Here is a 14,366-nt window from a genome sequence, read left to right as displayed (position 1 = left end):
TTTCAATGGTATTTATTCCTCGCGTAATTATTCGCAATGGATTCCCACGCGGTTAATGAAATTTATCTTCGTTTTCATTAAAATCATTAAATGATTTCTCGAGACTTGGTCATTTAGTTGTATTCTCTTCTCACTTATGGAAATGTTAAGTTTAAAGGAGTACCGCTCTTCGCCGTATGCCGTATTAGGAGCATTACGGTGCATGTACGACTGCGTCCGCAGTCATGCACCTGTGCACCTTCCGTTATTCAAGGTAGCGTCAGTCTTCGTACGGACATTTGTCAATGCAAACTTACCATTCGACGGTCGACTGTCAGAGTCTGCAAACGTTATCGCGAGTGTCCGCCATTTCGCCTGGTATCATTCTCAGGGACATCCCTCGGTTGGTCGAAATTCGTTCGATGATTGAAAAATGACAGATTTTTCTGAAAATAAAAAATTCATTATTAGACTTCGAGAAACCGTCGACTTTGTTCTCTCTAGTGGTCAGAGTAATCAGGTAAAGTCGTGACGTGTACAATTTTTTGGGGGGCTTTAACAGTGTGAAGTGTTCTCTAAGAGTCACATTCCGGTAACGTAGTCCCGCGAATCTCGCCTTTACGAACAGGTTCGACTCCCTGGTTTTCCTGATTGCACAGGTCATGGGACCCGTCGAGACGTACCGCTACCTCATCGAGGAGGTGTCAGGTGAGCTCGAGTTCTTCCACCTTTTCCTCGTCTTATCTGCTCGCTCTTCATAAGAAAGAGGAAAGAAGAAGAGGGAAGTATACTCGGAAACTTTGAAACTTCAAGCTCCAATTGCTCTGGCCTTTCTCAGATCCCAGGGTAGCTGATTGGCCCTTGATGGGTAGTCCATTCCCGTTGGCTCTGCTTCTTATCGGATACATCGTCTTCGTGCTTCACCTGGGGCCCAGGTACATGAGAAGTCGACAACCATACTCGCTTTATGGTTTCATGATTTGCTACAATGTCTTGGTCGCAATCGCCAGTGGAATCGTCTTCTACGGGGTAAGCGTGGTCCCATTTTTGACGGTAGACTTCATTTATCCGCCAGTGATTGAATTGACGATTAAATTGTATCGCGTTTCGCGATAGTCCACGTGCCAAGGAAAATCCTAGAAAATCTTCGAAGTTCATTTTAATCTCGCGTCAATGTTTAATACCGTATCTATTTTTCTTTTAGCTCGTCACGTCTTGGTATTCCACCAACACCTCTCTGGGATGCGAGCCCGTTCAATTCTCGAATAGTCCGGAATCCCTGAACGTGAGTTTTCCTAACCGGAATGGCTCGACAAAAGTGCTCTGAGCCAGTATCAAAATTCATAGTGTTTCACCGAAAATACTGTTCGAGCGCGAAATGTTTCCGCAAACAGAGCTATTGGATTTTCGTATACGATCAGCTCCTATTTTAGCTGCATTTGTTTGATCGCGGCAAACAATGCACACGTACTTCATCGAATTGCGCCTGTTGCAAAGGCATCGCCAGCGGCTCGTTGGAACGTTTTTGCATTTAGCATAAATCCCAACATTTGCACAGCGATTCAGAGTCCGAACGGTCTAACGTTCGTTGCAACATTCCGTTGCACCTGATCATTCGTGTAAATGTATATCCTGTCTAAACGTAAAGCTGGATTACAATTTATCGACCTATTCGCAATGTTGAAAAATTGATGTTCCGATTTTTTATCCACCGAAATAGATGGCCAAATGGGTATGGTGGGTTATGGTGTTGAAGATCGGCGAACTGGGGGACACCATTGTCTTCGTCCTGCGTAAGAAGTACCGACAACTATCGTTTTTACACATTTATCACCACTTTACCACTGCAATTGTGGCTTGGATTTCCTGCAAGTACGTGCCAGGTGAGTGCACGTGGAGGAAACTACTTTGCATAGCTTCGCATTTATAAATCTCCGGTTTTTCTGTTTAATACGGTTTTGCGATTTGTATCCAATTTACCTATCGATTTTCTTCCAGGGGGAATGTGGACCTTCGTCATGATACCCAATTCCTTGGTCCACGTGGTCATGTACACCTACTACTTGTTGGCCGGCCTAGGACCTAGGATACAAAAAATGCTTGTTCCATGGAAGCCGTACTTGACGATACTCCAAATTGTAAGAGCCTAATTGCATCTCAGTACCGCCGAAAATGTCCACGTCCATTTTCCAATTTTAACTTCTCTGCCTTTAAATGCGTTCCCGATTATTGCGTTTGCGGACGTGACTCGGGTCGAGCCGATTTACTTTCGCCGAATTCAATTTTCGAGGATGATTTTAATGAACGGTCGAAAAAGTGGGGATGTTCAATGCAGCTATTTCTCGAATTTAGGCGCAGCTGCTGATCATGTTCGTCCACACGTCGCAAATGCTGATGCCTTGGTGCGAGCCCGAGAGGAAGCCTTTGGCATATCTTTACATGTTCCACGAGATCGTCGTCCTGTACATGTTCTGGGACTTCTACAGGAAGTCCTACACGAGCAAGAAGACCCACTGACCTCGTGGTCGAGAGTCTCGAAGGAGTCTGGGAGACGTTCGACAGGGAATTCATTCGTCCACGGAGGAGTGTCCCGAGTTCCTACAGTTACAGGACACTGCCGAGGTTCGATCCATCGAACCGATAGGTCGAGCTCGTCCTTTGCTTCAGTGTCGGTATCCACACAATTTCGTCAACTGAGGAGACAGCCCTCCGAAGTAGTTTTGTACTTTCGTAAGATTAAAGCTCGCACGGATCAATCGGAGTGGATGCTCTCGTCGGAGCCATAACCGAATTTCCCGAAAAGCACGACCCCTCCGTAGAAGTTGCCCGGGTTGGTACTCCCAGACTCCTTTTCAGGATCGTTTAAGATCTCCGCATCCATCCGATCGTTCGCTTCGACTGCCCGACCTTAATCCATCGGCAAATTCGATCAACTATACTTTCCAACCCTTCCTTGCGTGTAAAAATGTATGCAAATTTCCGTTGATATTTATCAGTGTGGGTAACACTCTCGTGGCTCACTCGCAGCCTCCTAGGTATACTTTTTCCTCGACCTGGCGTCCTTTTCACGGGACGACTCCCATTGATAACGGATTTCCGAAAGCGCTGATTTTTATTCCGCGGCCGTTTGAATTGCCAATGACGGGTGCTGTTTCGAGGGGTGGGTTCGGGCTTAAATTATGAGACGGCGAAAGCTCGGGCTTTAACGCTTGCATTTGAATAAATGTTATCCCCCCTTAGCGAGCTCCGCGGCCGTTTGCGGTATACACGTGCCCCTACGTGAGCGTACGTATTCCCGCCATGCCGCCGCCCAGAAATTAGCATAGGGGATTAGTATGGACGTGGTTTTAAGTCGACACGCATGGCCGCCCACCGATAAGACTTTATTAACGCCACGGGTATTTATCCCAACCACCGCTTTGCCGAGGGCGCCTTTAACCTGGACGGACTCGCACGTACGTGGATTCGCCGTTTGAATAAATATTAAGCATCGAGAAAACCACCCTCAAGCGCTCCTCGCAAATCCCCCGCAGGCTGAAACGCAAGTTGCTTTGCGAGTGTTTCAAAATTTCCGCCCTATCCCTCCTTCAAAATTACGGGCTCCCGGGGATGAACGGGAAAAACCGGGATCTAGTTTAGAAACGACGGAGTACACGTAAGATAAATGAAAAATCTATTTCGCGAACCGCGGTTTTTCTATTCCTGGCGCGGAATCGGAAATTCGGAGTACCGAAGAATTTTCCCCGATTATATCGATCGGATATTGAGCAATTATCTGATGCTCGTTATCGCAAGCTCTTTAGGGATCGATCCAGGGAAGTGCCGACGGATGTAGGGAAAATGTTTTAATGTTATTAAAAAATTCTTCGCTCGACGTGCGGCCCTGTGATCGCGTATCCGGAATTATGCGCGGAACGCGGAAACGCGAATCCGGCCGCGGGCGCGCTGCCCGGTGAAATTCGACTACCCTTTATTTAGCCCTTTCTTTCGAACTTTTTTGTTTTTTTTTTTTCGCTCCACCCCCCGCGAAATTTTAATCTCCGATTATCCGGGGCTGCGTGATTTCCGGCGCGAGCTGCAACAGCCAATAGCGCGAAAATTTATACACGAGAGCCAGTGCCGGCTGCTCCGCCGTTACGTGCCCGTTATGATCTCACCGATATCGGGTAATTGGTCGCTTAAATATTGGCCACCATTGCAAACCAGCCACTGCGACTGCAACCCTTTACAACCGGGGCAAATGCCGCATACAATCACTCCTGAGAAGCCGATTCATCGGAAAAGTGTGACATTTCCAAATTTCAATTCGAGCACAACCTCTCATCAAATAATTATTGTTCTACCTTAAGCGATGCTACTTATGAAAAATGATTACACACATCGAAAAGGTCGTAACGATGCACTGGGGAAAAAAATCCATCGAGCTAAAGGAATATTTCTTTGGTTCAACGACAGTTTTTCTTCTTAGGGGGAGGATGTAATAGCATTTTTCAGAAATTATCGGACCGCATTCTGCATCGTGCGTTTCCGAATAATCAATCTCTCGCGCGTGGTCCCCAATTGCAGCGATAATTACTCCTGTAATTACCCGGGCAAGTAACGTATAGATGCAACTCCACTTCTTGTAGCTTATGTATGCGGATTTTGGACAGAAGAGATTTAGGCTAGGCTAGGCTGGGTTCGTTAATCCTTCGTTATCCTTGCGATGTACATTACGCGTTCCGTATTACATAATTATGTATTACATACGGAGGGTTCTCATCCGAGTTCCAAGGTCGGAAAGGAACTGGTGCGGGGATAACTCGGAGGACTTTGAGTTCACCGGCGCGTAGGAATGCGATAATGGACTCTGGTGAAGTTTACGGTCGTTGTAAATAGTAGCCAGACTCCCGACCCTTGTTTTTCCCGTTTCCGGGAGAGGGTTGCTCTCTTTCCCTTCCTCCTGCCCTCTCTCCCGAGCGCGGCCCCTCCGCGGACAAGAGAGACGGCTTAAGGGAGAAGACGTTATGAATTTAATAATTTCCAGGACGAACTTTAGGTCGTTTAGGAGGTAATACTAATTTAAAAGAGATTAGGCTTGTATCCGCCTCTAGACAGGGATACCCGGGATCCAGGAGCACCCCTGAGAGAGCAGCCCTGAGCGCTTTTCGCTACGAACCATTGGGGGTGAGTTTCGGGCAGCGAGCCGCCCGACGAGCGCCTCTTCCCACGGGGGAAGCGGCTTAATTAATTGAACTTAATTTAAATTTAATTTAATTTCATTTAATTTTACCTTCTTCCTCGCAAGCCGCTCGTTGAAGCCGCCTCGAGACGTCGCGACGCCCCTGCGACAAAGCACCCTTAGGTGGTCGGGTCTTTCTTCCCTCCGAGGAAGCTCTTCTGTCACTTTTTGTCTTCGTGTTCAGAAATTCGACAACTAAACCGATATATGGAATACTGTCCCGGACATTTCATACTCGATCGCTCGGTACCTTTAGTCAAGGGGGGATGAAAGTGGCGAAGTGAAAAAAAATTTATTTATCCCGGACGAGAAGCAAAAAACGAATGACCAATTCGCGTCGCCTTAAAACTTCCACTTAGGGAGGGAAAAATTCTCTGCAATTCCCGGGGGAGGTTTCTTGTGCCGACCGACCAATATTCCTCGCCGTTAAAGCCGGGAAGCTCTCGTGCAACTTGGAAGTTTCGATTGAGGAATATTCCCTATGCTTAGGAGGAAAGTGAGAAAATTCCGGCGGAGTGTCTCTCTCGGATGCGGAGGAGGGCCGAAAAAGCGGGAGGCCTCGGAGAGGCACATTTGGCGAAACGAGGAGTTTCGTAAAGTTTTCCAGCATCGAGCACGCGCCCGAATCCATCATCCAAAGTTACCGTACCGCTGGGATAAGGGCCGGAACAGGAAAGGGCGCTTTCGAACCATTGAGAAAAATAGGCTCCCATCCGCCCCACCCACCCACCCACGTCAACCCGCCCGATGGAAGAAAACTTTGAATATTTACAGCTTTTCCTTCCGCTCGCGGGATTTTACCGACGGCGCTGTGCGGTCGTTTCACGCGCCTTTTAAAATTTATTAGCGAATATCGATGAAATCCCGCGAAAAGGAGCAACCGCCGAAGGAGAGGGCTAAGAATGGATCACAAAAGCTCTCGATAGTCATCCGTGGATGATTTTCCCACATTTTCGCGATATTCCCGAAGTTTGATCCACGCGTTTTCCTTGTTGTTTCTACTCCACCCTCCCCGTCGACGTCGCGTCCGGAACCCCGGGGCTCGTTTCCGGTATTCTGCTCGCGTTTGAAGTTTCCGGTGCTTAAAAGCAGAGAGTCCCATTCGAGTTCGTCCTCGGTAGGCTGCGATAACCAGATTACGACGTTAATGTGCGCCATTGTTACGGGACCGAGTCCTGGGGCTGCTCGCTCTTGGTGCGGAGCTCTCCGGGCACACGTGGACCATCCTGGGATACGATAATCAGATTGAGGGCGTTAATGCACGCGTTGAGGTAAAATTTACCGGATGCCACGAGGTGGCCGCTGGCCGACGAGTTTTCCCGACCTTTTTCTCCAATTTCGCTCCACCGATACTCCCGAGGGTCGCGGTAACTCGCATCGGGGGGGGGCACCTAATAAGATGATCGATTATTGAATTAATAGGTAAAAGGCCCCGAGAAAATTCTTTACGAAGAGATATCTCGTTCCAGACTGCGAGGATTCCTGTGCTTCAAGGTACAAGGTAATGCAAGAACGTTGATGCATACAAATACCTAGATAACTTAATCGCCGCGAAAGTACCTTCGATTTTAAAGATTACACGAGGGATGCACCCTGTATGAAAATGAGAAGTATGCCGAGTCTGTACAGGGCGGATAGATATGGTGGAGGAACGCGATTAATCCCATTAAACTAGGTTCGCCTGCAACAAATAAATTTTACGCGTGATTTACGGCTAATCTCTGAGAACACCCTGGTGGAGGGCTGCCATTTTCTCGAAAAAGTTTCTCTCAAAGTCTTATCTGGGAATATTTATGCGGGGAGATGTTGCACCTCCGGGGCAGTTAATAAGCGGAGGACCGTGATTAACTCTCGCTTCAAAGGAGCCAGGTAATGGCCAAATTGAATGGGTTTTACGATAATGCGGTTCTTCAACCATTGCACGTAATGTTTAGAAACGTTCCACCGTGGGAGAAAAAAAAATTCGAGACATATTCGAATTTTCGTGGCAGCTCCGTGATAATCGGCGGATACCCTCCAACCGGTCCGAGTGGAGTCAAGGTGTCTCATTGTCTACGTCTAGAAAGCCGAATAGCTTCTTCTTTTTCCAGGATGCGGTCCTTAACGATGCAGCCAAGTGGCCAAACGAGCCTTTCCAGCGGCTCCTCGAAGAGGCAGTTAATGAGTCGAGGACTGTGGTTCGGGTCGTTATAATAAGTAGCCCGATAGTTTTACGACGACGGATCGTCCGCCCCCCAAGACTTAAAATGTCCTCGCAGACGTTAAGTGACTCCAAGTGGAAGTCAGATAACACTTTACTGCCGTCGTCAACTACCGCCACCCCCAGGACATTCGCTCTCGCGGAATCCTCCCAGAAAGGACGCCTCTGTCTCCCCGGCGTCTGAAATCCCGGAATCGGTCTGCAGATTTCACATTTCCGGCCCCGTCCCGACGCCTCGAGTCTTGGGTCCACGTTCGACCGGAAGGGAGGCATCGAGATATACGAGCTCCCTTTTGCGGACCCGTTTCCGCCCTACCGTCCGCGGAACATCCGCAGGACGCGCCGACTAATACGATCGAGTTCGCGATTAATATGAAACTTCCGCCGCCACCTCCAGCGACGTCTCGCCTCACCGCAGCAATTTCGCATAACGTCTCGCGCATAATCCTACATTTAATACTCGCATCGCTAAACTAAGTGGTTCCCTCGTAGTTTACGCCATTTACTGCGCGGGTAAACTGCCTGCGAGCCCTGTATGCGTTCACGCCGTCCTGTACCCGAATAGGCTACATCCACGCCGGGATACCGTATCCAGCAACGAGCATCGCCGCCAGCTCCAGCAGCATCTGCAATGGCTCCAGCAACGCTTCCACCACCGCCACCACCACCACCCCCTGCAAGTAGCTCGGCTCGAATAGTTTAACTATGTAAATAGTAAACTTTGCCACGCTTCGCCGGTACAAGCCGGCAGGACCTGCGGAAGTCGCGGCGGTTTCGTACCACTTCGCTTTGAACTTCTACATACCTCCCCCTTCGCGTCAACCCCGACAAGTACGAAGAAGTACGAGGACGTTTGACCGGAAAATGGAGGCTTGCTCAAATGCCGCTTTGCGACCTAGGGACTTTGCGGGGGAACCTGGGAAATCAATTTTACTTAAGGTCGGGTCGAACCTTAGGGTTCAAGGAAATAAACGCGCGCCCCGGACTTATCCACGCGCAGAAAATTAAATTGCGGTCATACCGAGACATTTTGATTTCGGGAATCTTATCAATTCTTCGCTCATTATGATTCATGGAAAATCAGGGAGAGGGATATTCGATATTTGCAAGGAGTCCTGGAATTCGCTGAGCAGAATTTTGCCGTCCATGTCGCCCCAGCCGTATAAAGAGATCCTTCCCGGGGAGAGAATGAAATCGAGAAGACGAATCGTAAAAATGTTGATTCCACCCTTCCGCGGATGTGCCGAAGGATGGGAAAGGAAGCTGCCTCTCGGAGGAGAGAGAGAAAGAAAAGTCAGAGGGATGATCTCGCGACTCTCCGAGAACACCTCTGGAAACCGTAACCCTGTGTTTTACGGGGGCAGATTTGTTTATTCAATAATGCCACCTTTCCGCAGGGTGGCCTCCGCTCGAAATGCGCAACCCTGTAAATCCCGGTGGAGCCAACCCCCTTAGGTTTCTCCCTCTCTCCCGATATTTCCGGGTCTGCCTTTTTTCTCCCTCTCTCTCGATTTCCAGGGCGCCCTTCCACCTTCCTGCTGAGGAAAATCGGGGTGTTTCCCGCAAGCCTCCACCCCCTCTCGGGAACGTTACTCGTAGAATTATTTCGCATTCATCAACCCCCGAGAAATTACCTTCTTTCGAACGGCGGTCTTACGCCAAGGGGTGGATGGTGGAGGGGCAGGGTTAGTAATCAAGGATTCCGAGATTTACAAGAAGGGCGAACCCCCGTCCCCCTGCCCTCTTAGAAATCGTTTACCATTGCCGCTGAATGGGGAGGAAATGTAGGTTCCACCTCGGAGAGCCACCGGACGGCCATCTGGAATCTTCATCTTCCAGCGGCCTGATGCACCCTGCGTTTCCGTAAATTGCACCCTCCCGATTACCGGCACGATAATGCCCAGATGAATTTCAGATTGTACCCCATTATGCGAAACTGGCCGCAAGCTCGAGCTTTAATCGAACGATTGCACCGTTGGAAAGGCGGCTACCTGGCGATAAAGCTTTACTTCACCCCATGGTACACACGGGTCTTGGAATGAAAATGGTACCGGTAAGCGATGGCCCTCCACCATGGGAATTTCGAGTTCCAAGACCCATGGGACCCTGCTTCGCTCCTTTAACTTATGGTAGAACTCCAGAGTCCAGGCTTATCGAGCTTGGCTAGCTCTTAAATCTAAAGCTCCTCGACACTCGTCTCTTTCGAAATTCCCCCGGGGTCTAGATAAATCTATTCTCGCAGGACACCGACTTTCCTCCCTTTCAGTTACTTTCCCCTTTTGCATCACCCGAGGTGCAAACGGACTTAGGCTATGGTAACGTCCCGAACATCTCTATACACCGTGGAATATGTTTTCAGAAGGCGCCTTATATCCGCTCCTTCCATAACTCCCACTGCATTATTTCTTCCCTGTCATGCCTCAGAGGGAACCTACTCCCAGAGCGCAGAATAAATGCTGTTCCACTTGCCTCTTCCCCTTTGCCATCACAAGGGGAGGCTTTCCGCGCGGGGTGAAATTTCTTTCGCACCGTTTCAATAATAAATCCGCCGATTATGGCTGGGAATAATCGAGAATTCCCGTCCTTTCGCCATTGGTCCCCGAGGGGTGGATCTAGGTACGGAACGCCATAATCACGTGCTGACGTTTCGAATGATTCAGTGCACCGGGTTTGAGGGTAAGTTTCATAGATATTTTCACCTTTCATGTATCTACAATGACCCTTTCATATCGCCTTAAGATATAGGACTTCGGCCTCGCTATGGCGGTCGTCGCGGTACCAGTTGATAATATCTGGTAAGCCATTACTTCCGTTTTCCGAGCGGACTCGTAGCTTATCTTAAACCTGGAAGGCGGACGAGGAACCATCCGGGAGATTTAAAGTAAACTGCACTGGGCTATGAGGTAGAGAAGAACGCGTGCCCTGGTGCACCCAGGTGCACCCAGGTGCACCTGGCTGGCCCGCAACCTTCTTCGCCGATACATACCCTGGATCCACGATATAGACGCACATCCGTAGGTTCCCCACGTACCCCTTCGTCTACCCCATGTATGCACGTTCCACCTTCTCTTTACACCACCTCCCCTAGACGCAGACGCCCATTCTCAGGCTCTTTCTCCTTTTACTTTCCACTTTGGCGGAATCACGTTTAAGTCCCGTGCTACTCGTTCGTCTTCGGTCCTTTTACTTCCTACAGCAGGTACCCGGAACCCACGGGGTACCCCCAGTTTTCGTTCATTTATTTACACACCCTCTTACATAAATCTGCAAATTAAATAAACCCCAAGTGTTAGAGAATCTCGTGGAAAAACATCTTAGGTGTGAAAACACATCGCCAGATACGTTTTTCTTCACCACTTCTATTATAAAAATTGAAATCGGATTTTCCTCATAAAAAATGGATTAGTTAGATAATAAGTTTTGGGTTATTCCAGGACTTAGCGAGTTAAGGCAAAATCCAGTTCGAAGAAAAATTTCACGAACGACTGGATGCCATTTTCACATCCCCTTAATTTGGTACAAACTTTGTCCCGCTCCCCGTTGGCGTTTTATGTCTGGTTAATAATTTTACTGGATTTTATGGAAATCCCAAAATGCGAATGGATTTTTATTCCCTTCGTTGGAAACTGGATTTTCCAACGAGCACTGGCTGGGAGCGCTTCGTGGTGCTCTTGTTTCATATTTTTGGAAGTTACGCGATGCATCGGCGAACACGGGGTTTCATGTCGCTTCATCGTTTCGAGAGAGTTTCCCGGCTCCGCGAGATTGATGTATCTTATGCGAGGATATACGTGTACCCACCTTGTAGGTGTATTCCCCGGTACGTGTTTTTCCTTGCTCAACCCCGATGTACATACTGAGCCACCCCCTCGGTGCCCTACTCGTTTATATAGTACAAACTTACGGTGGTGAGAACCACTTGAGCAAGTACGGGGATGCACCTTGCAGACGTTGCGTCGTCGTCGAGAAGATACTTGCGGTGCCTCGCTCTACCTCTCGAGCCAGGTAATCAGATTTGAAAATATCGATCAGGAGGTGCAAAGGGGGTCGAGAATCTCTGAGGCGAGCCGGGAGATCGATCCCAAGTCGAGTTATTACATTAACGAACGCGTAAACCCTCGTTAACCTGTCTCGGAAAATCTCGTAAAATCACAAGTAGCTCTTTAATTCGTGCACGTTGAACTCCCAGGAAAAAGTCCTTCCCTCGAGAGAGATTCTTCGGTAGGTATTTAATTCAAAGATAATAATTCCCCCCGGCATTTCCACGGCGCGGAATTATTTTATTCACCGGCTCGCAAATAGTCCACGAGGAGGGAGATTTCCCGGGCACGTCCGGGCAAGGGGAAAATGACGGCCGTTGGAAGTGCGGGGAAATTTCCAATACGAGCGGTACTACTTTCCTTTTACGCGTGTATTACCGCCACCGCAGGCGGAATTTCGTTTCGGGGCATTTAACAAAATGCTTCGTTAATACCAGGGGGCGGCATTTAATCGCGACGCCATTTAAACCCGCCGGCATTTAAAAAAGTATTTAATCCAAAAATACGCGACAACTCTATTCGCCGTCTTCATCCGGATGCACTCGTCTCTTCCGAGGGTGCATTCACGTCCTCGAAAGACGGATGCACCGGCGGATAATGGCGACTCGTCGTTGGAGAAGCGGCCCGTAATGAGCAGGAGCGGACCACGGTTCAACTTTAATGCTCGGTTAACACAGCGCGAGATATCAGTCCTTTTGCGGGCGGGAAACTGGCTCGTCGTGCTCATAGAAACCGACTCGAGCTACACGACGTATTTGCCGAATGCCCTCTCATCTTTATGCCATCTGCAAAGAGCCGGGAGTCGCCCTGCGTCGGAGTCTGCGACGGCCCGCTATGGAATCTCCGGTACACACTTCACCGAGTCCCTCTGGCCACGTGGAAGCTTCCCGGCCTGCCCGACGAGACGTCAAGACCCACCGCCAGATTTTCCCCAATTTCGTTTCACTTCATTTTCGAGGATTACAAATACCCAGCAATAAGGGGGACGTGTTAGTTGCCCAAAATTTACCATGCCGTGCTATATCATTTATCACGAGGTTTTCGCTACTTCGCGACTCCTCGGCAGGTCTGAAGAAACGATTTCATTTAATCTTCCATCGTTACTCGAGTTGATCCAGCGATGACAGTGGGGAGAAAATGCGAAATACTTATTGCGCGCCGATTTTCAGTTGCATTCCGTCGAGGTAAAGAAAGGAGCGAGGTAACGTTCCCAGACGTTCCCCGGAACGCATCTCCTCTCCCGCGGGAGAGGAGATGTTCCCTTTGACCCGCGAACCTCCCTTTTCCTTTGACATTTTATAAATAAAGGCTCGCCTTAAAAGGACGCGTATTCAATCGGACGCCTTTTGAGCCTGCTCGCCGCGTTCCTTGGCGATCGGTTCGATGCTCCCTTTGCTTTCGGTCAGATCGAAAAAACCCCAAAACTCCTTCGCAACCCTCGAAAGGGCGGAACTTGACATCCGACATTTTCATTCAAGCGAAATCGTCCTTTGATTCGGAATCACTTTCCCGACAGAGACAACCTCGCTCGAGGCGAAAAGAATCGCGTCGTGAAATGCATAAACACGGCACTTACAGATGACGTTTCGAATTAAATCAATTTTTCATCGATATTAATATTGATATAAATATAACCTGACACCGAATACCACCAACCCTATCATATCATCTTAAGGGATTGGATTAGGTTCTAACTCAAGTTGGATTAAATTATGCCAGGCCCTAGCGTCCAAACGATTAGTCCTTTGACCAGGAACCGGTTACTCATAGAAATCGACATTAAACCACCTCGGCAGTAATCGCAATGCGGCCCCTTATTGTCGGCGAGTGACAAAAGGGTGCACTCAGCCATTAAGCTCGATCTAATCCCGATCGACCCTATCCGGCAATAAGCAAACTTCGGCTAAGCAATGGCTCGGAGCGAATCGAACTGTGTGGCTGCGGTTTGGAGTTTCAGGGGGTGGAGTGGCGAAGGAGACTCGCGATGGAAGTGGAGAAAGGGTAAATCCGGAGCTTGCGAGGGGGGTGGCGAGAGAGAGGGGGACACGGGGGTAACGGATGGAGGGGGCGGCAGAAAGAGAGGATAGGGTTGACATTGTGCATATTTCATTGAGACTCGCAGCCCACGGAGATCTGGTCGTCTTGTTTTCACGGGAACGCGGCTTTAGCCGACTGCTAGCTGGTCTGGCTGGCCGGTTTCCGTTGCCTGCCGCTGCCAGTTTGCGAAATTCCAAACTAAATCCATTTCCAGTTCGTGCGGCTGCACTTTGCCGAGTGCGCTTCCGGCGCCGGCGTGCACGGAGATCTCGCCGACGAGCCGCGGAACTCACGGCCGGCCAACTTTTGCGGAGCCAATGCGCCGCCAATGATGCGATTGGGTCCGAGCAATTAGTCCAAGAGGTGCGACCATTTCGGGAATGACTTCGGAACCCCTCCCGCGACCGGGAAAGTCTGGCCCATCGATTCCTCCACCCCGGAAATGCGCCGAGGCTTCGATGCTCATCGAATTCCTTCCCCGTTTTTTAAGCATCTCTAACCCAAACTTCCCCCTCAATTCTACGTAACTCCCGAAATACTACTAATTTGAAATAGCTACGTCTCTCAACGACGTCATTTTTCTTCTCGACGAAATAATTGTTTCTCGCGATTATACACGCATTATTTTTTTTTCCTCCCGTCAAACGAGAAGCGGCACGTCCGTCTTTGGTCGCGGGAGCTTTTAAAAGGCCGGTAAAAGCTTGGCTCCAGAGCAAGTCGCGGGGGGCAACCGGGGCACGTCGGGGATGCGTCCTGGGCGCCCCAATTAATCCGCGACCCCCCGCAGCGAATGGAGCGACCCGTCATTCGAGTCGTCGGATAGAAGCGGGCCAGTCCGCATCCGTTCCGCTGAGAAGCTCAAATGAACTTAAAGCTCCGCCCCGTTAAC

At 49.4% G+C, this 14,366-nt stretch overlaps 1 protein-coding gene across 1 annotated transcript; it reads left to right on the top strand.

The window, feature by feature from the left end:
- Window positions 1-321: 321 nt before the first annotated feature.
- LOC105702374 (elongation of very long chain fatty acids protein 1) lies at window positions 322-3,309 on the top strand. The gene is made up of 7 exons (XM_012429886.1): window positions 322-499; window positions 639-687; window positions 818-1,008; window positions 1,184-1,264; window positions 1,700-1,862; window positions 1,978-2,117; window positions 2,332-3,309. Exons 1-7 carry the CDS (start codon window positions 413-415, stop codon window positions 2,494-2,496), a joined length of 876 nt encoding a protein of 291 aa, XP_012285309.1. The 5' UTR covers window positions 322-412; the 3' UTR covers window positions 2,497-3,309.
- Window positions 3,310-14,366: the final 11,057 nt, after the last annotated feature.

This window comes from Orussus abietinus, unplaced genomic scaffold, assembly GCF_000612105.2.
Source record: "Orussus abietinus isolate OABI.00-Male unplaced genomic scaffold, Oabi_2.0 scaffold17, whole genome shotgun sequence".
Taxonomy (NCBI): domain Eukaryota; kingdom Metazoa; phylum Arthropoda; class Insecta; order Hymenoptera; family Orussidae; genus Orussus; species Orussus abietinus.
The sequence above is the reverse complement of the archived record's forward strand: the minus strand, read 5'-3'. Positions and strand labels throughout refer to the sequence as shown.

What these genes read in the sequence shown, in the direction of transcription:
- LOC105702374 (XM_012429886.1), top strand. Translation starts at nt 413, where the DNA reads ATGACAGATTTTTCTGAAAATAAAAAATTCATTATTAGACTTCGAGAA. An exon ending in CTAGTGGTCAGAGTAATCAG is followed by an intron (nt 500 to 638) that starts GTAAAGTCGTGA and finishes CTGATTGCACAG; the next exon opens with GTCATGGGACCCGTCGAGAC. An exon ending in CCTCATCGAGGAGGTGTCAG is followed by an intron (nt 688 to 817) that starts GTGAGCTCGAGT and finishes GGCCTTTCTCAG; the next exon opens with ATCCCAGGGTAGCTGATTGG.